Genomic DNA, 22,790 nt, shown 5'->3' with positions numbered 1-22,790 from the left:
CATCGAGTCTGCCCACAGTGGATCTCCCTGAGTACCAGATCTACGGGTGCTCATGGAAGCGCTGTGCAAGTGCAAACCCCTCACGTTCCTTCCTGTACAAAACTCTGCGGGATCTGGAAATCCTGTGAACTGGACACCTGCAGCCTTGGCATGGGAAGAGGCCAATACACTTGACCCTCTGCTTGAACCAGGGCAACAGACGCAAGAAGAGGTATCAGGAAAGACAGACAAGGGGCACTTCAGACAGCAAACACAATTCTGATTCCATCTGGTTGCAGTTTTATTATTGCTTTCTCTGTTGCGTATTAACTTCAAGTTACGTGTTTTAGGTTTCTTTGTTTCTCCACCCATTTAGCTTACATTTTAAAAAGTGGTTTTGAACTGGTAACATCATCATCAGGCTATGCACCTGCACTTGTGAGATATTTAATAACTTTTTTTCCAAGTAATCTTGTGAATTTCTTACAGAAGTTATCTTCAATCTGCCATTCAGAAACTTGCACTGGTGTTAACAGGCATACTTTCTGACAGTGCCAGTCAGTTTAATTTCAGTATCATAGGTCCATGTTCATAGCCCAACAAACGGTCCAGAGTCATATCCACAGCTTTTACCTAGCTGACATCAGAAGTTATTTTCACAGCACCAGCGTGTCTTCACTCAGCCAAATACACACTCCAGTTCTACTGTAGCTAGCTATGGAACTGATTTTTCTCTTGACACCTATGCAGTTAGAGAAGGATTTAATGATCTTTAATAAGAAAATATTTGTTACTAAAATAACCGTGAGCAGTAATATTCCATGGGTAACAACATTATTTGGAAGGGCCTCATTTTGTCTGTAAGCTTAAGCACTAGGCTTCATTACTTTGGTGTCACAGGCCTCGCTGTATTTCCCACATTGCTGTTCAAATCACTGTCTTCATCATCCATCAAACCTTTATTGAGTTAGAGCACATCGCTCTTTCGGCTGGTGTAACTCTTTAGGGACAAACTGGGGGCATCTACAGTCCCTTAGTATCTCCTGAGGTATCTGGGACCTCACTCAGCTATTTGTCTCTGAAAGCCATTTATTTCCCCCTTTGGGACCATAAGGGGAAAAACAGGGTTTTGCAAAGCAAAATGAAACCCAAGAAACAATCTAATTCCTGGAAAGACACCTATGATGATCCCCAGAAATCCTGAAATCAAACATATAGATCATACACATCCTGAGTACGCAGGATGTTGTGTGCAAACAATGCTGTGACATGAATAACATAAGTCAAACTTGCTGGGATACAACATGCACTGAACTACACATAAATACTTTTTAACTGGCATACCTCTTGTGATATTGTTGGCTGTATGCTAAATGCTCAGAGGGGGTTCCAAGGAAGGAAAAGGGTTTGGTATGGATTGGAGAACAGCCTTCAAAGGATTATTTTAGCCAGTGTAAATCAGAGCAGCCATAAGGGAAATTTTGTCTCCTAGATATCCTGAAATGAGGGAAGATGGCTTTATGCCTCCTCAGCGTGCTTTCACCTAGCTGCAGCATCTGTACAGGTAAGGCTAAGGTCCTGATTCATCATACAAATTGTGTTGCAGGCAGGGTTCAGAGTATGTTTTGGTTTGCACCCCACCAGAACTTAAGAATCAAGCACAGAAGAGTTTCTGCTGAATACTTCTCTGGATGAAGGTGCACACCTGCAGCCAGGAATTAGCCCTGACAGACGAGATCACCTCTTGATGCCCTTTCCTATACAACAATTTAGTAGCTGCACCTTGGTCAGATTGGTCAGAAAGAGGTGCCCAAACAGAGTATCTTAGCAAATATGACTGGGTGTTATGACTTCTGCCAGATTAATTAAAACCCAGCATTTGTTTAATGCAATGCTTTATGCATTTTGGTGGAATTTAAGTTCTTGTTGCTATTCTTTTGTTCAAAAGTATCTGCCTTTTAATGATAGGAATTAATCTGCAATTTTTGACCAATGATCAGTAATGTTATGTGATGTCTGCTACTACTTGTATTACTTCTTGCTTGGCCTCTAAATAGACAATTTCTTCGTATATTTTTCTCTGAAAAATGATAATGAAGGGTGCAGGCTTTTTTTTTCAGTTTTGGACCGTTTCTGTTGTTGAATTACTTTACAAAAGAATGTACAATCTGTCATTCTTCATTCATGAAGAAAATCTCTCTCATTCTTCAATTCAGTCAGTCTCCTTAAATAACAGAGTTCTTAACTTTTACAGTAAACCTTCAAGTTAAGCTCCGAGTCTGTCCTCTACACAAGGCAGATGATAATTGGTCTGCTTTTGCCTGTCATTTCTCATCCAGGCAGCTACCCTCTTGATCTTTCTATCTATCATCTGAGGAAAATATTCTCAAAACACAGCTTTGCATGTTATATCATTTTGGGTTCATAATGTTTTGTGGACTCAAGAATAAAATCCTGTTTTCCTAGCATCAATATCTGTCCATCTTGACTCACTTCAGTGTTAATTATGAGCTGCTAATTTTATATGTGGGCCTGCAGACCTATACCAGCTGAATAACTGGAATCATTTACGCTGGAGCTTACCACTAGGCTTTATTTACCTTATATGTGTAAAAGGAATCCTCGTTCTGATCTAGCTAGGATCCTGAACAAAAATATTTCACACATTGTACTTTGAACTGGTTTCCAATTTGCTGATTTTAGCAAACCAGACAGTGGTAGCATAGGTTTGCTGGTTTCGTGAAACAAGGGAGACAAACGGTAACTTATTTATTACAATTACATATATTTACTATAGGTTGTAATAGTATTCCTTTATTGTACTTTCATATAATCCAGTGTTATAATGACCTTTGCTTCACTGTCTGCAGATATTTTAATGCTGTTTTGACCATGAACTTGTAAACCGATTAAAAAATTTATCTTTCTGTATCAATTAGTCTTCTTCATTATTCTCAACATCCCCCAAATCAAATTTTCCTGCTTAGGAGCAACATTTTTGAGGCCTTCAGCTGCTATTATCTGTTATATTAATGACCTGACTATTTCATATGTAGACCATCTCAAGTTGATTTCAATATGTATTGGTCTAATAGGAAAAAAAAAATGAGTAAAACAAGAATGAAAAATGAATAACAGTGACAGAAAGGGAATACAAAACAAACAAAGAAAATAAATCTGAAGCTTGAAAAAATTATTCAACTTTTAAATAAAATAAAATAAGTAGAAAGAAGTAGGAAAAATTGCCAAAAACAGAAGGTGGCAACAATTGCTGCATTATGCTAGTACTTTCTTCAGTGCTGGTTGGTAGCTGCTGGAGTGCAATAAAAATACTCATGAAAAATGTATGCTGTTTGTATACCTCTCAGTTTGTTTCCTTTTGAACCTTGTCTCAGAACAATCACAAGGCCCAAGAGCAAGTGTGTTGAAGGCACAGACCACGCATCTACAAAATTCAGCTCCATTTGCCAGCCTAACACAGTCACCGCAGCCTTCAATGAGGTACTGAATTCCAGTTTTTGTCCCAGCAAACGAAAAATAACACTACTTGTCTTCTTCATAAGAACACTGTAATATTACAGTGATTATTGGAAAAAAAGGTTTGTTAACAATTTTGAAATAGTAACACTCCACCTACCAACTTCTATCAGGGGAATTTCAACTATTAAGTCTCCTAAACAAATGAAGCAGAAGAATGCAGAATATCTTACTATTAATTCTTATTATGTATTATTGGTTCAGAATCTCCATAAGCACTATTAATTTAATGACAGACAATGAAGAGATTTAAATTAAGCAGTCAGCCATGGTGAATGTTTGTGAATATCAATTTCAACTGGAATGAAATCCAGCACTTCACTGTTGCAGATGTTGCCTGTATATTCAATCCTTCTTAATTTGTAGATAGGGTACATTTGTCCCTGTGACCATATTAGACAGGAAATGAAGAAACCATTTGTTATAGCACAAATGATACATTGGGTTTGAACATGCTGGCCAGTAGCCTCACGAGACATTTTCACAAGCATTTTGCTTTGGCTATATCGTTATTTCTTATTTGGCTCACCTGGTTTTATTCTTTTATGATAAAATTTTGCAATGCAGGTACTGCCAGGCACTAGCAATAATAGATTATTATCTCTTTTTGTTTAGCAACATTGCTCAGCAGCGGAAATTAAGACTAATCAAAAAACAAAGTGGAAGAAATAGCATTAGAATTACTGTGAATTGCTCAGGATCCAAACCATAGTAAGGAGGATTTGTGAAACTGAATGTACATCGTGTTAATTCTGTCAGTCCAAGAGCTGTAATGTGACCTTTTTTCTTTGGAGAGTAGTGTTGCCTGAACTGCTTGACTGATCAATGGGTTTTGAATGAATCTGTGTTTCTTGGGACCAAACAACAGGATGAAGAAATGAAAAAGACCTTTTAGAGATCATTCAATTCACCACCTGGCTAATGGATTATTGTCCATGAACTTTATTTAGTTTAGTTCTAAAATTCCCAACCACAAAGTTCCTACAGCAACCGTAGTCTACTCTGAAAAATTATCAATAATATATAATATATTAATATATTTAGAATAAAACAAACCGGTCTGATGACCTATTATGCTGTTGTTTTAAATATATAAACATCTAAGAAGTGACACAAGGAACAGGATTATTAATGCTTTTGTATGGCAGAGACAAGATGGAAACCTGAGGCATTTACTCAGAGTACGGGCAAAAGAAGGAAGAGAAAGGAGAGAAACCCCCATGTTGGGACTTCTTGTCAAGTAATTTTAGAGCTACAGCAAATGCATTTCCCTTGATAATGAGGCACTCACTGCAACTTACTGAAATGTCCTGGCAACAATACTGGAGATTACCAAGCTGATACCAAATGCTGTAAGAATATACCACGAATCTGATCTGCTCTGCAGACAGACAAAAAGGGCAATGGGCATAGAAAACTGAAACTATTAGCCCAAATTTGTCAACAGCAGAGCCAGGATTAGAATCCACCTCTAGTAGGTACAGTATCTTGTCTACATAGAGATATATAGTATTTCTGTTAGCTACAATGTATGGATACTAACAGTTTTTCAAAATTAAGCGTTTTAGACCTTAACTTCTGTAACACAAAGAGTTAGTTATGCTCCTCATGAGGAATTCAGAAAGTCCTGAAAGGGGATATTCAGGTCAACTGTTTGTTATTTTTAACAGTACATAATTACTTAACATTGTGTATGTTCAGTTTAAGGTCCATAGATTATATTGCCTGTTTGCAACACTCCAACAGTATGTCTAAAGCTGAAACTCTTTAAAAATGACCACGAATGTTGAGATTCTAGTTACTGGATGTCCTTGGTTGTACAGGGGCTGTGTACTCACAATTTCAAATAAAGTAAATGGATCTGAATACACGGAAACTATGGCTTAGTTTTCTGGAAACTGCCAGTCATGGCGACTCTTTTGGTAACTTCAATGCAAAATCAGGGACCTATCAGGCACTTTTAAAAGGAGCTATGTCTTAAATCCAATGATTCTTCCCTAAAAAAATCCAGAGAGACAGTAACAAAGCTAAAATTAGAAATCAGGAGCTGTAGCTTCCAAGGCAATGCACATTATGTGACATTTTTTCAATACCACAGGCATTTTCTGTTAGCAAAAATGGCTTACAGAATATATTCCACAACGTAGAAATCTTCCTTTAAAACTCAGGGTTGGATGACAACATGGTGTTTACTTACCAAATTTCAAAACTGCAACATTTAAAAGAAACAGTGAAGAACAATATAAATAATTAATTCTGATGATTAAATAATAACTATACCATCATAACTTGTAGTTATAATGGCATCAACCAAGCTATGCAACTCCTTTCAAAAATAATATATGCAGTCAAAATAGTAATCTATGGAGGTACTGTAATCTGTTCAAAGCACATCAGATGGTTAATCACTCTCCAGAATACCTTCATGAAACAAAACTTTGCTAATATGTACACCTAATGCTGAAAACTACGGACTTAGATGGAACATTTCATTGTTCATAAAGAATAGTGAAAATTTTCTTTAAATATGAATCATAGTACATATTTTAAGAACTTGGCTGCTAACAGCCAAGATCTAGAAAACAGAATTTTAAAACAAAGAAATGGTTAACCTCTGGAATATTCCAGCAAAAAGTTTTGGCTCTTGTGAGCTCTCCACACCCAGCAAGTTACAAACAAATCAGTAACTGCACAGTTGGAGAATGCCCTGTTACAACCAGCTAGAGCAAAGCACCATTTGGATTTGGCTCTCCACTGAGCAGCCTGGTCTCCTGTCTGATGGGACAGCTCTTGTGTACTCTTGTGTGCTCTTGATGCAACAGTCATAAAACTCTTTAAAACAGCAGTTTACAGCTAAATAGGTAAAGCAAACATTTTAGGTTCCACTTAAGTCTATCCAAATACAATACATTCTGCAGTTTGGATAGCTTAGTCATGCCAGACAAGACCTTACCACTGAAAAATATATGGTTTAATAGACTCGTAAATTTAAAAATAATTCTTCTAACATTGGTGTCACAAAAGAGCTTCTGTGCACCTACCAAATTCTCAGATCTAAAAGCAATTATAAAGACAACACAGCTGGGTAACAACATGAACACTGAAATCCACACTGGGCATCTCCTGGCAATAGCCCAGGATTATATTTTTGGTGAGACCTTGCATTTCTTCTTACTTTCATCCAGACAACTGTATAACCATTTTGGATTACTCTTCTTCTTACCTTTCACATTACATTACAAGACAGTGCTCGCACGAGCCGGCCATTTTAATTTCACGTTCCGTGCCCCTTATCTTCATTAGGGAAAAGTAGTAATTTTTTATATATATATTGGAGGCAGAGAAAGGGCGATTAAGTCTGTGAAACCAATTGCAAACGTTCAGATAAAACCGGCATTGTTGAGCTCCTGGAACCAGGCCAGCTTGAACTGAATTTATCCGGGGCCAACACTTTTTGGGGGGGGGCGGGGCGAGGGGGCTGACGGAAGGGCTGGCCCAGAGGAGGGCTTTCCCAGAGGCTTGCCGAGCGCTCCTGTCTCATACACTGCCTCATGCCGCGCATACGAAGGGCCGGAGGACGGCCGCTACCGCCGCTCCACAGACGGCCCTCTCAGCCCTGTCAGCGACGGCTTCCCGCCCTCATCCACAGCACCCCCCTCCAGGCGCGAGCGCCTCCCGCCGCGCATGCGCAGCGGCCGCCTGCGGAACGGCGGGGGGGGGGGGGAGACGGGAGGACGGGACGGGACGGGGCGGACGCATGCGCAATGCAGAGCCGGCGGGAGGAGGAGGAGGGCACGGTATGTGGAGGGCGATGCGGCGGGGTTGGTCCCGCCCGCTCCTTCTTGCTCTCCCCGTCCTGCGCTCCTCTCTGGGGCTGTTCTCGGGGGTGCGACCCCTTTTCTTCCGTGCGCGGCCTGCGCCGGGTCCCTTCTCTCCTCTCCTCCCCTCGCTTCGCTTCGCCTCATGCGGGACAGGGCGCTTCACGCCGGGCGCCGCCGCCGCCTCGCCCCCGGCACACGGCGCCTGTTGCCTGGCTGTCCCGGCCGGCAGCCCGCCACCCCCCGCCGGCGGGGAGGACGTGAGGGGGCGAGGTCTGCGCCGGGGAAGCCGTCCCGACGGGGCGGGTAAGGAGGAGAAGGAGTCGGCCTGGCCGGGGGCTCGCCCGGCCTTGCCCCTGCTGGCGGCGCCCGCCGCCGAGTGGGACGGGTTAGTTCGATGTGCTCGTCACTCTTTTCGGGGTGGTTTCAGAAAGGAAGGGACGTGTCCTGCACAGGTGCCCGCAGTCTGGTGTCTCTTCACACCTGCCGGTTTCCTAAAGCGCACAGCTCTGCTTAAAATGTATGTGAGAGCTGTGCTGGCATTGTGTGTACTTACAGCCGTTTTGCAGTCCATCATCTGGACTGGGAAATTCGGGAGTTGCGGAGACATTTACAGTCTCTTGCTTTCCACGTTTCCTTTTTCTTGTCATCCAGGTAGCACAAACAGTAATGGGGGCTTGGGTTAACTGCCATTGAAAATAATGTGTTTTCAAGTGCTAGATAAATAATTTATGTCATGGGTAGACAGGGTGATGTAATTGAGGGCCAGATCCTGAAAAATAATGAACATTGCACAAGGTGCTGTATCCTTTGTATTTCTTGCTAAGAAAGATTGTGGCCTAGTTGTAATAGTTACTGAATACTTGTATGTGGTGCTGCAGTGATGCCTCCTGTCTATAGACACACTGAAACAGCTGTATGTATGACACATCCTCTTTGGGGAGAAAAAGTAAAGCTGGTCAGATTCTCTTGAGAGTATTTTTCTGTTCGCTTTAAGACCCTGGGAGGGAGGCATTCAAGGGTGGGGAAGGCACTTATTTGAAACACGTTATAACTCTCTGAAGCCACATTGTTGGGCCATTGAGAGCTGTACTGCTGTCATGAGCAGGAACAGTTGCTTCAGCTGGACTCTGGCTGTGGGTCTGCAAACACTAAAGCTGTTAAGCGTTTGTGGAGCAGTTCAGTTCCCCAAGGAAAAGGTGGTAGGGCCATGGAAGTAGCTTTCAAGTGGATTCAAGTTGCTGGTTGCCAGCTGGACTGCACTCCTAAGGAAACGTATGTCAAAACTGCAGTACTGTGTATGGCTCTGGGCTCCCCAGTACAAGAAAGACAGTGCCATACTGGGGCAAGTCCAGTGAAGGGCCACAAAGATGATTAAGGGTGTCTGACATACGAGGCAAGGCTGAGAGAGCTGGGACTCAGCCTGGAGAAAGGTCACTGGGATCTTATAAATGTGTATAAATACCTGGTTCGAGGGAATAAAGAAGCCAGACTTTTTTTCAGTACTATACAGGGAAAGCACAAGAGGTAAAGAGCACAAAATGGTACATATTTTTTTTCATTTAAACAGAAGAAAAATCATTTGCTGCTATGGCAGTTGAACATTGGAACAGGAACCCTAAGAGGTTGTGGCATCTCCATCCTTGGAAATAATCAAAACCCAATTGGAAACGATCCTGAGCAACCTGTTCTAGTTGACCCTACTGTGAGTAAGGGGATTGGACTAGTCAGTCTCCAGAGGTTCCTTCCAACCTCAGCTATTCTGTGTATCTCTGATTTTCTACTGTAGTTGAAGAAGCGTGTCTTTATTTAAAGTTTATTTTCCCCCAGTGCTTTGTTATTTTTACTATTAAGTTGATATAAATCAGTGAAAGTTTTTTTTTGTTCATTTCATCTGTCAGTACTAACATTTAGTTTGCTCCACAGATGTCCTGTAGTGTGGCAGGTGAAGAGGACTTCTTTTTGGAAGAAAAGAGATTCAAGCAGTACTGTGAAGAATTTATTAAACATTCACAGCAGATAGGAGATGGTTGGGAGTGGAGAACTAGCAAGGTAAAATAATCATAGTGTTAATTTTTAGGTACTCTTGCTGGCCTTTTTGAGCTGCTGACAACCAGCACAAGCTGGAACATCCTTTAAGGAGTGTTTACAACGTATGAAATAAATAGTATTTTACACAGCTGGTCTCCAAGAACAAAATAATGCATAGATGGTTTACATGAGGTTTTAAGCCAGTACATGGATTGAGTAGGGTTCATGAATCCAGAAACAACTGCTGGGATTGCCTAGTGCAACTTGTTGTGTAACAAAGGGATGGGATTACCTGAGATGATTTCTGTTTTGATCAGAAAATGTCTTTTAAGGCATTATGCAGCCTTCATTTTCAGAATTCCCAATGATGGGGAAACAGTCACAGCTCTCAAAAAGCCTTTTGATTGGTTGACTATGCTAAAAATTGAATTAAGAAAAAACCCCAAACCAACACCTGTTACTTTTAATCCTAACTGCCTAGCTTCATCTTCTAGCCGTTGGTAGCTGCACCTTGTCTACTAAGCTGAGGACTCCTCTTTTATCAGAACTCTCTGTGTTTTGATACTTTAGATTCAGATCAATTCATCCCTTAACCTTGTCGGTGTAAAAGCAAGACATGTTGAGCTCCCTGACTATTTGATGTGTTTTCCAATATTTTAATCATTCTTGTGGATCTCCTCTGAATCCCTTTCAGTATAGAAAAATCCTTTTTCAGCTGTGGGTAGAACTAGACAATGAGTGTTGTATCACTGTGAAACTCAGCCCTTTGTACTCTGGGCAAATGCTGGTGGTTGTATATCCAAGGATCACTTTAACCCTTTAAGCTGAAATAGCATGTAGTCTGTCTTCTAGATGTGTGACTTAATATTTTGTATTAAAATACATGTTAGTTACATACAGCAACCAGAAGAATCTGTCTGTATTAGTGATCAATCCTCATTATTTGCTGCTTCCCCATAACTTACAAACCTCACTAATAATAATTACATATTGTTTCTAGGTCATTAATCAAAATTTTAAATAGTGCGGGGCCAAGACTAGTCCCACAGGACCCCATTAGAATCACTTCTTTTATTATAATCCCTCATTTTTTAGTTTACATTTGAGATACACAAATTAATCATTTTTTCATTCTTTAGTGTGTGTCAGAGTATTTTGTATGTGGGATTATTTAATTTTTTTAGTTTCTGCTTGTAGAAGCAGCAGTTATCTTCTGGAAGTCTGAGCCTGTATTATTATGACTTTTATGTTTGTCAATCAAACATATATCTTTTTAAGTTACCTTGACAAAATCTATTTTTCTTAAAAAATAACTACATTTACTGTATATGTTTATTTATTTACTGAATTCTATATGATGTCTTCTGTTATTTTGCTTGGGATGATGTCAAGATAATATAGGTATAGTTAGAGGAATTAGCCAGTATATAAAGATACATTGATACATACTGACTTTCTCCAAAGTCCTCTGAAACTTCCACAGTGCTCGAAGACTTAAAGAAAACTAGCAGTTCTGACATACTGATTTAAAAATACCCAGTGTGAGCTGCTTCATGCTAATATCCTGCTTAGCCACTGCTGAAGTGAAAACTTCTTAAGAGTTATGGCTTATGGCTACATAATTTGTATTTGTTCTATAATAACAACCGAAATATTTGAAATACTTGATTTTTCTACTTTGAATGCTTCTGTTATTCTCCATCTAATAATAAGTCCACACTGTTCTAGGATTTCTTTTTGCCACGCTTTTTTTAATGGGTGGGCAATGTAGGTTGTCATGTGTTTTCTTGCTTCTCTGACTGGTTTTCAATAGTGGATCGTTTGGGATACTCAATATTACCTATGTATTTCTTCTTTCTGCTGTAGAAAATTTACTGGTCTAGATTTTGCATTTTTTATTTTTTTCTTACTTTAATGGTTTTTGTGGTTTTCCGTGCTTTCATGAATTTTGGAAAAAACAATCATACTTCTACCATTTTGAAATGCAAGAAGTCCCACAGTAAATGTATGCCATCATTTGTAGATAGGTAATTGTACATTAGCATTTGTAACACTTTCATCACTGATAAAACAGAATTTCAGTAAGAAACAGGATCTTGGCCTTAGATGCGTTCTTTTTAGAAGTTTTTAACAGAGTGCAAATATTAGCCAAGTGCGACAATGCACCCTTTCTTACAGGCAACCATTTGAAACTTTAGATTTCAGTCCAAGGCTATATTTGTGAGGATTTATTCAACAAAGAAAGATGCTCTGTGCCTCTATTGGGAATTTAATACATGGGTCAAAGTTTGAACTTTCTGTGAAATAAGAAGCTTTGCTGGAAATAGCAGAATGAGATAGATTTTTGTTCTCACATAAAAAAATTTGTAAGAGTTTTCTTTAAGGGGCCAAGTTGGTGACTGTGATTTCAGTGTGTGATAAAAACCTGGCCATTGAGACCATCCATTTATAGTATGTAGTCTGGGAAGGAAGCTTTTCATTAACAAGATGTCTCATTGTCTTTTTGCTTTTTTTACCAATGTATGTGTTGTGGGTAGTTTGGGGCACTCTTAATTTTGCTGATGTAATGCACTTGGATCCTATTCTTCATTCCATACTCACGTGAATAGACCCATTGATAGCAATAAGACCACACAAGTAAACCAGGCTTGTAGAACTGTATTCTTGTGTCCTATGTTTTCAGTAGAGATTAAATTTATATGATGAAGTACTAATTGTTTTTGTGGAGCTGGTTCTTGTGGCATAAGCTCACATGGCCCAAGTAGAACCTTGTATTTATAGCTGTAAGTGAAATGTTGTAAACTACGTTATTTTTATAACATTTTTTTTCCCAGAAGAAAGTTGTAAAAAAGCCAAGAGTACCTCTATTGTAGGACCTGATGGAACTAAACTGAGGTGCTGTTATTAGGAACGGATAGTTAAATCTCGTCTGTGAAGGCTTCCCCCCATTTGTTTTCTGTTTATGTTTGTTTAATATTTAGCTGTGTTAATCTAGGTAATCATATCAAAGGCTGTATCAGTTCACTTTTGCTTATGATACTTATAAGGTGGCTGGAGTAGAAATAGACTGACTTTCTGCATTAATGGGATCAAAGTCCTTGCCTAAGTATTGATTTATTTATGGGGCAGAAGCGTACAAAATACATAACACTTCAGAGAGGACAACTGGAGGGACGCTTCTCTTTCCTGCCACCTCTCCTCTAGCCTCTGACATACAGCTGTCAAATACAGAGACTGCTAACTCCGTGTTTCCAGCTATCCATAGATATTTTTTCATGGCATTAAAATACTACAGAATGCAAAGGCTATGGAGCTTGGCTCCTTTCTGCTGAAAAGAAGAATTGGTTCAGGGAGGTGAACACTGTATCCATCCCTTCTCTGGGAAAGCTCATTATGCTTTGGGGTGTTTTAGCTCTGTGGGCGGCTGTAGTACTTTCTTTGCTACTCTTAGTGGGCATAAATATGGATGCAGGTAGCTTTACTCCTGCTGACACTCGCATGAGGCTACACAAGGGGAGAGTTGAGAGTGTTGAGAGTGAGCAAAGTGGCTTTTGTATTACCAAGTTAGGCTTAATTTTTGTGTCACTGTTGTCCTCTGCGTGCTTGATTCTTCATTGCACAGGATGCAGTTGGTTGTGTAGCCAGGACATCCAGCAAAGTTTGGCGGATTCGTGCTCTTGATGCGATTTAGTGAGAAAATAAGGCATGCAGTAGTATAACTTATGAGCAAGGTAATTGCTCATAGGATGATTCATGCTTAAAAATTCATGGACAAAAATACACGTAGAGAGCATTATCATTTTTTTATGTGTGAAACTTGGTAAGAACAAAGTAAACAAGTAGCATGTAGCTGATTTTGGAGGTGCATATATTCTACAGTGTCTTTGAAAAGAGAGAACTAGCATGTCAGAATAAAACCTGTGTTGATTTAAAGGTCAGAATACATGAAGTAAACTGTGTCAGCAAGGACAGATTAATCAAAGAGTTAAATTATAGTTAAATTTGCAGCCTTGTCAAGTAATTTAATGCTACATTAATGAATTTTGTAGAGAGACTGTTTTGAATAGAATCCTTTTTCATCAGATGTTGTGCATATGCTTTCTGTGTTTGTCTGAAATAAAATGTAATGAAACAGCTAATAAACCCCCCATTTATTTGTTTCCTTTGAGAAATAAGTTCTTAACATGCAACTACTGTTCTTTGTGTTCTGTATACTCTCTTTCCCTTTCAGAGTGCATGTTTTTCCAGTGATGTTATTAAACTTTTTCTCTCCTCTTAGTTCTTATTAAAAAAAAAAAAAAAAAATTTATATATATGTGCAGATAGGTCAGCAAGGGGGGAAAGCTCCTAAAACCTCCTACCACTCCAAAATTGCACAAGGGCCTTTTACAACAGACAACCACGTGGCCTGGGAAGAAGAATGATAAAAAGGGAATGGGGAGAAGGTACAGCTTTGTCTGTTTTCTCTAACATTTGACCCTTAGAGGTGATCAAGAGAAGGGAACAAATTATGACACTGCACACATAAGTTCTGAAGTGTTGGTTTGGTGTTTTTTTTCAGGACTTTAAGAAAGTTAGAGGGGGAACAGAGCAAAAATAAACAATCTACCAATAATTGGGAAGTTTATACTGATGTGAATGCATTGCTTGAAATTGATAGGTCAAAATTCTTAGTAGCTGCTCATCTCTTTATGACCTTAGTGTACTGTCTTCCACTTCTTTCGCACTCACCCTGATCCCAGGTACCAGTTATCTTATTCAATTAATAGTTATATTAAATTTTATTTTTACTATCTTTAATACCAAGAACTACTGTAAACTACCTGTGAGAAGATGCTGAAAAGCAATGCAGTCATCGGTGCCTATAAAAAGACTTGGAGCTTATGCCTAAATACCATGCTCTGTTTATTTTCTAGAACAGTGATGGCATTTAGCATTTTTGGTTACAGAAGATTTTTTTTCTTTCTTGTTTTCTGAACACAGGACCTTGGTGATGGTTATCTTAGTAAAACACACTTCCAAGTAAGAAATAGAAACATCCCACCAGATCTCAAGGAGAAAAACAATGATAACATTGAACAAACGTTATTTACACATGTTGAAGTAAGTACAGATTTTAGACTTTTGTGTTTACAAAATAAATCATGAACAGGGTTTTTTAAAATACTGTGCTATTAAATTAAGTCCCTCCGGAAAGATTTCAGATCTTAAGTTACCAGGCACTTTTAGTTATTCTTCCTACAGTTCACATTCAATTGTACAGCTGTATTGGTGATGAAAACTGGGGGGAAATGGAAAGGCTCTGGCATCTTTTATGTATGTATTTTCCTCATGGAAGGACAATATTTCATTGCACATTGATTTGCTAACATTAAGGAAACTTTTTTTTTTGTGGAAAAAGATTAAGCATTAAGATTCAGTTACCTTAGAGGTAAATATTAATTATATTAATTAAAAAATAAAACTTACAGGTTAATATTAATTTGAAGTGATATTTACTGAATAAATAAGTTGTGTGTAGGAATTTTTTACTCAGTGTATACTTTTCACTGTGGAGCTAACTTAAAATACTAAGCAATTTTTTGAAACTGGTGGTGGGAAATAAAATATATTTGGTGTTCTTGAAGGAGAATAAACTTTCTTCCAGAAAGTTAAAACTGTTCATTAAACTCTTGGTGAACTCATTTGAATAATTATTTTCTTATTTGGTTCTGCATTAGGCCTCCATATTATTGACTAATCGAGTTATAAACAGTAAAAATTCACTCCGTTGTTATGTTACTATAAATACAAGAAGAAATCCTGGATTCTAATTGACTGAAAACAATGTATGTTATATATTCTAAACTGTTGAACAGATGGACATGATATATTTTCCAGTTACCTTTTTCTGCAACAATTCCTTTTCTTTTTTCATCAGCACACTGATTTTTTTTTTTTTTTTTTTTTTTAAACAGAGACTCTGGTACAGTGTCTGAAATGACTATTCTTCTGCCCTGTTTTTTGAAGGAAATGGCACTTAAAACAATCATGCTGTCTGTTAGTCTGTGATGTAGTCATTTCTACTGATATTTGAGTTCACTCAGGTTTCAGCTGTATTTTAAAGAGGAGTAGGTATCAAAAAGTATTTGGTTCTTAAAAATTTAGTGAAAGCAGATGGCTGGCTAGATGAAAATGACTTTTACTGGCAGGTAGAAGTCTGATATTTATGTTCTTTTTGGCTGGTCAGTACAAGTACAGGACTGGACTAAAGCAGCACCTTGCTCCCTCAGAGTGCCATGACAGCTAGGGTTCATATAACACAAGTAAGCTGGAAACAAGACATGGTTCTGTTACCAATAAGATGACTTGTTCTGTTCACTAAGAAAATTTTACAACCCCATTGCTGATACGCCAGCTTTGGTATGAATTGAAGTCCATATAATCTTTAGCATTATTACCTCGCATTTGTTTGATAAGTACCAATTATAAGCATACTATGTAAGTCATCTGCATGCTAGCTGAGGTGTTTGCAATTTTCCTTTAATTTAAATTCTAGTATTTCTTAAAATGAAGGCTAATATCAATGCTTCAGAGGTTGTTACTGAATCATCACTACGGCAGTATTTATACTTCAGTCCTGACTTGTAAGAACAGATTACTGTTTATATTCAAAATTGCCTTTAACAATTGTGACTTTTCTTTATAATGAATCAAGTCTTCATTACAGAGTATATTTTAAAAGAACATCCTGTAAAAAGCTATCGAGTCCTTCTGAAAAGTAGTATCAACTGTAGAAAAAGTATCTCAAAAAGGTTTCAGAGCCTGTAACATACCAAAACAGTTTGTAATATACTGAAATATAATAATTAACAGTCTTTAATATACTGAAATATAATTCCAGGCCAAACTATGGTTTATCAAGGTACTAATAGTAATAATTATTTCTTGAAAAGATTCCTGTGCAAGATTCCTATGTTTTGAATCATAGAAATGCCTAGGTTGAAAGGGACCTTGAACATTAGCTGGTCCTCTTTGAGAGGGCGCCTTTGTTCATGTTGCGTAATAGCAATAAAGACAAAGAGTGAAGCAAGAGAAAGGTCTTAGAAAATTATGTAGGTTATGAGACATGAGGTTATACATATGAAAAAAAAAAAGTTTTCTCTCCAAAATGTTCACTGTGTAATAGAGATTATGTCAAATTTATATTCTTCATTGAACTGAAGGGTAACCGGGCTGTTAAAGTTATTTAATATAGAAAATGGCAGAAGCACACCAATAAATTGGAAAATGAAGTTTGCTGTGGATACATAAAGTAAAACTAGATAATTAACACTAAGGGAAAGATGGAAATGGTGACTGTAGAGGTGATAAATTGGCACAAGCACAGCAGTGCATGTAGAAGATGCTTGTTCTTTTCCACAGATGTTGAATGTGAGAGTCCTGTTGCACTGTTCTAACAGTCTGTTATTTAAATAGGTTTGGGTTTTGTAAAAATACATGTTGCACCCATAAATCACATGGTGTTATGGAGTTACTGCAATCTCTTGCAATTAGTTACTGAAATGAATAGGTTTCAGGACAAGTTGTGGTTTTGGTAGAACTTGGCAAGGTTTCCACTGGTTATATGCCTTCAATATTTGGCACTTTTATTCCTTAGAAAATTTATAAATCTTATTTTTATGTATTTGAAGTCTAAAGGAGCTCTAGATAAGAATTTAAATTTATTTTGGAAAAACTGTGGCCATTGTCTGATAGTTGCATATTCCACAATTTCGTTTCAGAATTACTGTTGTGGTCTAGATTTTTCTATCTTGTATCTCTACTGTTTGTGTCTTACTGAGATATTTCTGTCTGTCAGCAGTGTGATCTTCCAGTTCAGAGATTACAAGTGGAACGTTAGTTTTGGCAGGCAATGTGAAAATTAGGAGGAAAATTAGAAGACCAGTTTTTGAAGCTGGGGGGAAATATAGGGAAGTTATCCATATAACTCCTATTGAAGTAACTGAACCAAAGAGACATCAGAGAAGAGGTGATGTTGAATAAATCAGTGAGTGTATCTTGTTGCAGCAAAGAGTACCATTAGAATGTTGAAACTGCAAAGAAGCAAAATTACTAGTGTGCTGTTCATTTTTACTCTGAAGAGATTCTAAAGTATAATGATACGGTACAGAAAATGCACAGAATAACTGAAGTAACTTTATCACAGTATCACAGTATGCTAGGGATTGGAAGGGACCTCAAAAGATCATCTAGTCCAATCCCCCTGTCGGAGCAGGAACACCTAGATGAGGTTGCACAGGAAGGCGTCCAGGCGAGTTTTGAATGTCTCCAGAGAAGGAGACTCCACAACCTCCCTGGGCAGCCTGTTCCAGTGCTCTGTCACCCTCACTGAGAAGAAGTTTCTTCTCAAATTTAAGTGGAACCTCTTGTGTTCCAGCTTGAATCCATTACCCCTTGTCCTATCATTGGTCGCTACTGAGAAGAGCCTGGCTCCATCCTCATGACATTCCCCCTTTATATATTTATAAACGCTAATAAGATCACCCCTCAGTGAAAAGGAAAATCAATTCTCAGTTATCACAGTATCAAAAATGTGCTAATCTTATGGGATCTCCAGAAAACCTGGTCAAATTATTTTAAAATTTTATTTCAGCTCATAGTTTGTATGGACAGTTAACGTTTCCAACTTCCCATCTTACTGTTTAGTGTCTAAATGTTTGGAGCCTTCCTGGTGAGGGAGTGATGAATTAACTATGCGTTCTGGTCTTTTCTACAGAGCAATCTGTATTATGTGGTATGCTTGGTTCCATTTACACAAGTTGTGTTTTCAGCTGAAAACCTAGAATAAAACTCTGTGTGGGTTTCTTTCTGCTTATTTTAGATATCTGCAATATAGAGCTTGTCATTTAAATCTTTGTTTCAGCCTGTGGAGGTAAAAAAGCATTTTTGTGTTTAAATCAGTCAACCTATTTTAGGTGTCTTCTCTAGGAGATGAGTCTAAAAGTTTCTGTTTTTCTTCACAGATGATCAAGGGAAGCTAGATGGTTAACCTGGATGTAGATGTCTGCATTTTGTCACGTGAATTTCATACAATAAAATATGGATCTGAGATCATTAAAAGCGGTAGTAATTTTTGGCTGGTGACTTGACTGAGCCAAGATTTCACTTTGATGGTAAAGCTTTTACTTAGTTGAGGACTGTATTTTGTAAAGTAGCAACTCAAAAAAAAAAAAAAAAAGGCGATATAAAGATAAACAGTTGGAGCAACTGACATTGGCTGAAGCTTTGATTGAAACCCTTACATTGAGACCGGCATGCTTGGGCAGTGGAATTCCTGCTGTGGTCTTTGTGATACTGGGGGTCAGAACAGGCAGTCACAGCCAGCCTGTGTAATGGACTGCACGTGGTACCACTCCTTTTTGGGAGTGGGGGGTGGTGGAAGTTGCTGTACTCCAGCTTCTGTTGGAACTTCTTACTTGCACGGAGGTTCCTGTATTGCAGGTATTGTGAGATACTAAGGATCAGCTAATTGTCATTAAGTTGCTGTAATGGGAGGCAGCCTGCTCTAGAGGACCAACAGGAATACAGCGGAAGCTAAGAACAGGTTTGGGAACCGCTGTGCTGTACTGTAGCAAGTTGGCATGTTACCTAGTATGAAGCAGGTTTTCCATTTTACGGAACATGAATGCTTCTGCTTTGCACATAATAGTTAATTGATGATTTCCTCAGCTCATTGCCAACCCCACAGAATTCAGACTGTCTCCTCCTTATCCTTTTGCATGTCAGGTAACCTTTGATATCTGCTGGTTTCCAGATACAGTCTTGCTAATTCCTGAGCTGTCTTAGGCAGGGAGTAATTACCTTATGAACTCATACGAGGACTGATAGGGTGTTGGGACCTGTGAGAAGGCTCACAGCTTTAAGTGGGTACAGTGTAAGCGTCATGAGTTGGATTTTATTCTTGATATTGAAATCACCCTTAACAGAAGCTTAGATGAAGTTAAATGTAAAAAAGGATTTACGGCCACATAGATGCACCAACACTATAAAGGCCAAGGTATCTGGAGACAGGTATGCTTAAATGCTGATATCTACTTAGAGCAGTTTAAGAAAGCTTCTGTCTTTGTACCTGGCAGTAACTGAGTTGTCAAGCCGTTTATGGAACTAGGTGTCTGGGGATCCTATTTTATGCAGACCCGATCTTTCCATTTGCATCTTACTAGAAAGGATTGAGAATGTTCCTCTGGAATGCCGTTCTCTGAGTTCTGTGGATTTAGTTTAATCAAGATGTTTGTTTTAACGTCCAGATTGGTAAACAGAAACTACTAATGACATTGTGACTAACCATAAACAAACTTTTGACCGAGTTTGTGGAGCACACCCTTCTAACCAGTGAGATCGGATTCAGTCCCTAGAATATGAGCTGAAGAGATCTTAAATCTTTTAGAGTGTCTTCCAATATAATTAAAATAGCGTGAGATGCAGAGCAAGGAACTGATAAAAACACAAGGTGTCATGTGGAAATTTTTAAGTTGCAATTTTGTTCTGGTTAATTTTTTATTGAATCAGGTGTTGTCTTTCTGTACTGTCCTGACTTTATGCCAGATGAGTGTCATCTTTACTTCTCTGCAGACAGCATAAATCTTATGTAACCACCATACTGTGTTCTGGCTAATTCAACAACAGTCTTCAGTCTATATTCTTTCTTGATTCAAATAAAATCTGTCCTGCCAAGAGATCTGTTAGGGTCTATATCAATGAACATGGAATTGTGCCTTCTTTTGTATAACTTATTTTATATGTGGAAACGTGTTTCAAGTATTTCTATATTGACAACCTTGTATTACCCAAATATTTATAAATGAGACTCGGGTAAGTTGTTTATCACAAGCTCTTCACTGAGACTGGATGCAGTGATGAGCAGCTGTGGGAGGTACTAAGTTTGGTGAACTTAACCTGGGCTTGGTTTTGAGGGATACTGTGGCAGTGGTATCTTGACTGTGTGAGGCAATAGCTTCTGCTTCCACTGAAACTGGAGTCTTACCCTTGTGTGTTTGTGTTTGGTTTTTTTGGTTTGTTTTTTTTTTTTTTTTTTTCCATTTTCAATCATCCTTCTTTTTTCCAGTCTATCACAGTGAACAGAATGTTTTTTTTTTTTTTTTTCTCCCTATCATTGAAACTATTCAAATTCTACAAAGTCATATTTCACTTGCTTTGTTATGAACCCAGGTAGCCAACTGCACTGGAACGGTGCCTTTCGTTCTACGCTTTGGTATTTACCATCAGCTGTGTCCAACTGGAGCTTTTGTTAAGTGCTATGTAGACACATTTTAAGCAAGGACAGAACAATATATTATTACATGAATTGTTGATAAGGTGAAAAATACTGTACAAAATTCAAAATGAAGATAGTCCTGCTGCCTCAAAGAACTTACACTGTAAAAGACTAAAGTAGGAAAATCTGGATTCACTTTATGCATTCTTTTTGTTTGTTATTCAAATAGCTCAAGGGAGGCAATAACTTGGAGTAATAATTCTCTGTGTGTGGTTTGTCTCAGCTCTTCTGGGTATTGCAGAAGAAGTGAGTCAGCATAGAACCATTTCTGAAGCTACAGCCATTGCTACTTTATGAAGGAGTGGGCAGGTTGGGAGTGTTGAAGGTCTGTTAATACCTGGTGTTGCCTTTGGAAAATGAGCACTGAGCTTCACAAACATGTTGATTAAGTTATGTATTTACTTTTATGTGTACTCTACCTTTTCTGGGAGATGTTCATTAGCCTTAGTGAAGATCTGCCTGATGGAGGATGTGAGAATGAGTCTGACATCTTTCTTAAACTTCATAATACCATGTGATTTGCTCTTCAGCTGAGCTGTTCAGTTTATAACAACTAGAAAATTACAATTCTTAGTAATTATTAATCATTTTTTCTCTAAACAAGTCCAGTATTTTTAGAATTAATAACAACTTTTTTTGTGCAAAAGTAAATAAGATGAACTCGCTGTAAACATTTGCGTAACCACAGTATTTGTTGGATGGTTAAAAAATGTGAATTGGAAACCCAGCAAACAGTACTTAAGGAGAAAAATGTAAATACATTTAATGGAATCCAGCACTCACTGCAGAAAGTAATGAAAGGACCTTAGTAAAGAGGGAGAAAATCAAGTATTGCATAAAATGTCAGTTTGTAATGAATGATCTGAGCTTAAGAGCGGTGCAGTTGCTCAGAAACAGGTGAGCTTACCCCTAGTCTTTTCCATAGTTCCCCTGTTGCTCTGAGAAGGGAAGTAAATCATGCTGCGTTTGTATTCAACCCAAAATATGTTCTCTTGGAAAATTGATGTGGGAAGCTTTGATAGGAAGGAAGTATTCTAATTTGTTTGTCTGAGATCTACTCAGACCCTTTTCATCATGCTTGGCTTCCGTTTCCAATTCCATTAGGTCTCCCAGGCGTGAGCTCTTCCTTTGGTGCTGCTGCCCAAAATGTTGCTAGTCAGCCTTAATTGCACCACAGTGCATGCTTGTGCCCCATAATTCTGTGCTAGCCAGGACAGTGTTTGTCCCTATCTTCCAAATTCCTTAGTGCTTCATTGTCTAGCATGTGTACCAGCAACTTTTTCAAATGCCAGCTCACAGGAAGGAAACCCAAATTGTTGATGGGAACCTGTAAAAAATAAATCGAGAAACCACTTACTCTAAGGGTATCTAAAGTGTGTTGCAAAATGCAGTGAAGATGCTTGTGATTTTGCTTTAATATGTATTAATCTGAAAATGGAGTTAGCTTTTATTAAACCACAAGAAAATATTCTGGTGTGGATTTTATTAACTGTGTTCTACATGAAAAGGCTTGTCAAAAGAATGACATTATTTAGAAATATCAAGGCTGGAGAAACTTCGGTGTAGACATTGCACCCCTTCCTTGAGCTGGAGAAACCTCAATAAAGGAAAAATGCTGTGGTGACAGAAGTAATTTGAATCCCAGATATATCCTGCTTCTGGACTTGTTCATTGGTGGGATGTCTCAGTCTTCATGCAAGAGGCTAAATGCTTCTGCTCCTGTAAAGTTCTGGAGACATGGGAAGTATTTGGCTCCCACACACAGACCTTTGTAGGTAATTTTCTGTGTGTCACTTTGGTATCCTCACAAATCTTGTTAACAGTAGTTACATTTAGTTTTCAACAGTTTTGATGACATACTGTTGGCTTGACTGTCATTGTGGATGGTGGAGCTCTGATATTAATTCTCTATCGTATATATTCTTTGATTGCTGTTCTGTTTTACTGAGGAGGATATGCTTTAATAAGTTTTCACAAACCTTAGAAATTATATCAAAGCAAATATATTAATTATGAAGCTTTTGGGAGAACTGAGGAAGCACATTATATGACCTCCAAAAGTGATTTCTTTCTAGTTTATGTGTTAGCATAGAGTGATTTTAACTTTT

General features: G+C 38.3%; 1 protein-coding gene across 1 annotated transcript in view; it reads left to right on the top strand.

Moving 5' to 3' along the window:
* Positions 1-7,299: 7,299 nt before the first annotated feature.
* Positions 7,300-22,790, top strand: part of ATG10 (autophagy related 10) — a gene marked incomplete at its 3' end in the record, with an annotated part of 85,612 nt that continues 70,121 nt past the window's right edge. Inside the window, exons 1-3 of the mRNA XM_082497431.1 lie at positions 7,300-7,313; positions 9,261-9,386; positions 14,349-14,468. Of these exons, the coding sequence (XP_082353557.1) occupies positions 9,261-9,386; positions 14,349-14,468 (246 nt within the window). The 5' untranslated portion in view covers positions 7,300-7,313. The remainder of the gene's footprint in view (positions 7,314-9,260; positions 9,387-14,348; positions 14,469-22,790) is intronic.

The sequence above is a fragment of the Vanellus vanellus genome, assembly GCF_965231255.1.
Source record: "Vanellus vanellus genome assembly, chromosome: Z".
Taxonomy (NCBI): domain Eukaryota; kingdom Metazoa; phylum Chordata; class Aves; order Charadriiformes; family Charadriidae; genus Vanellus; species Vanellus vanellus.
Note: the sequence above shows the minus strand (reverse complement) of the source record. Positions and strands in the feature narration are given on the sequence as shown.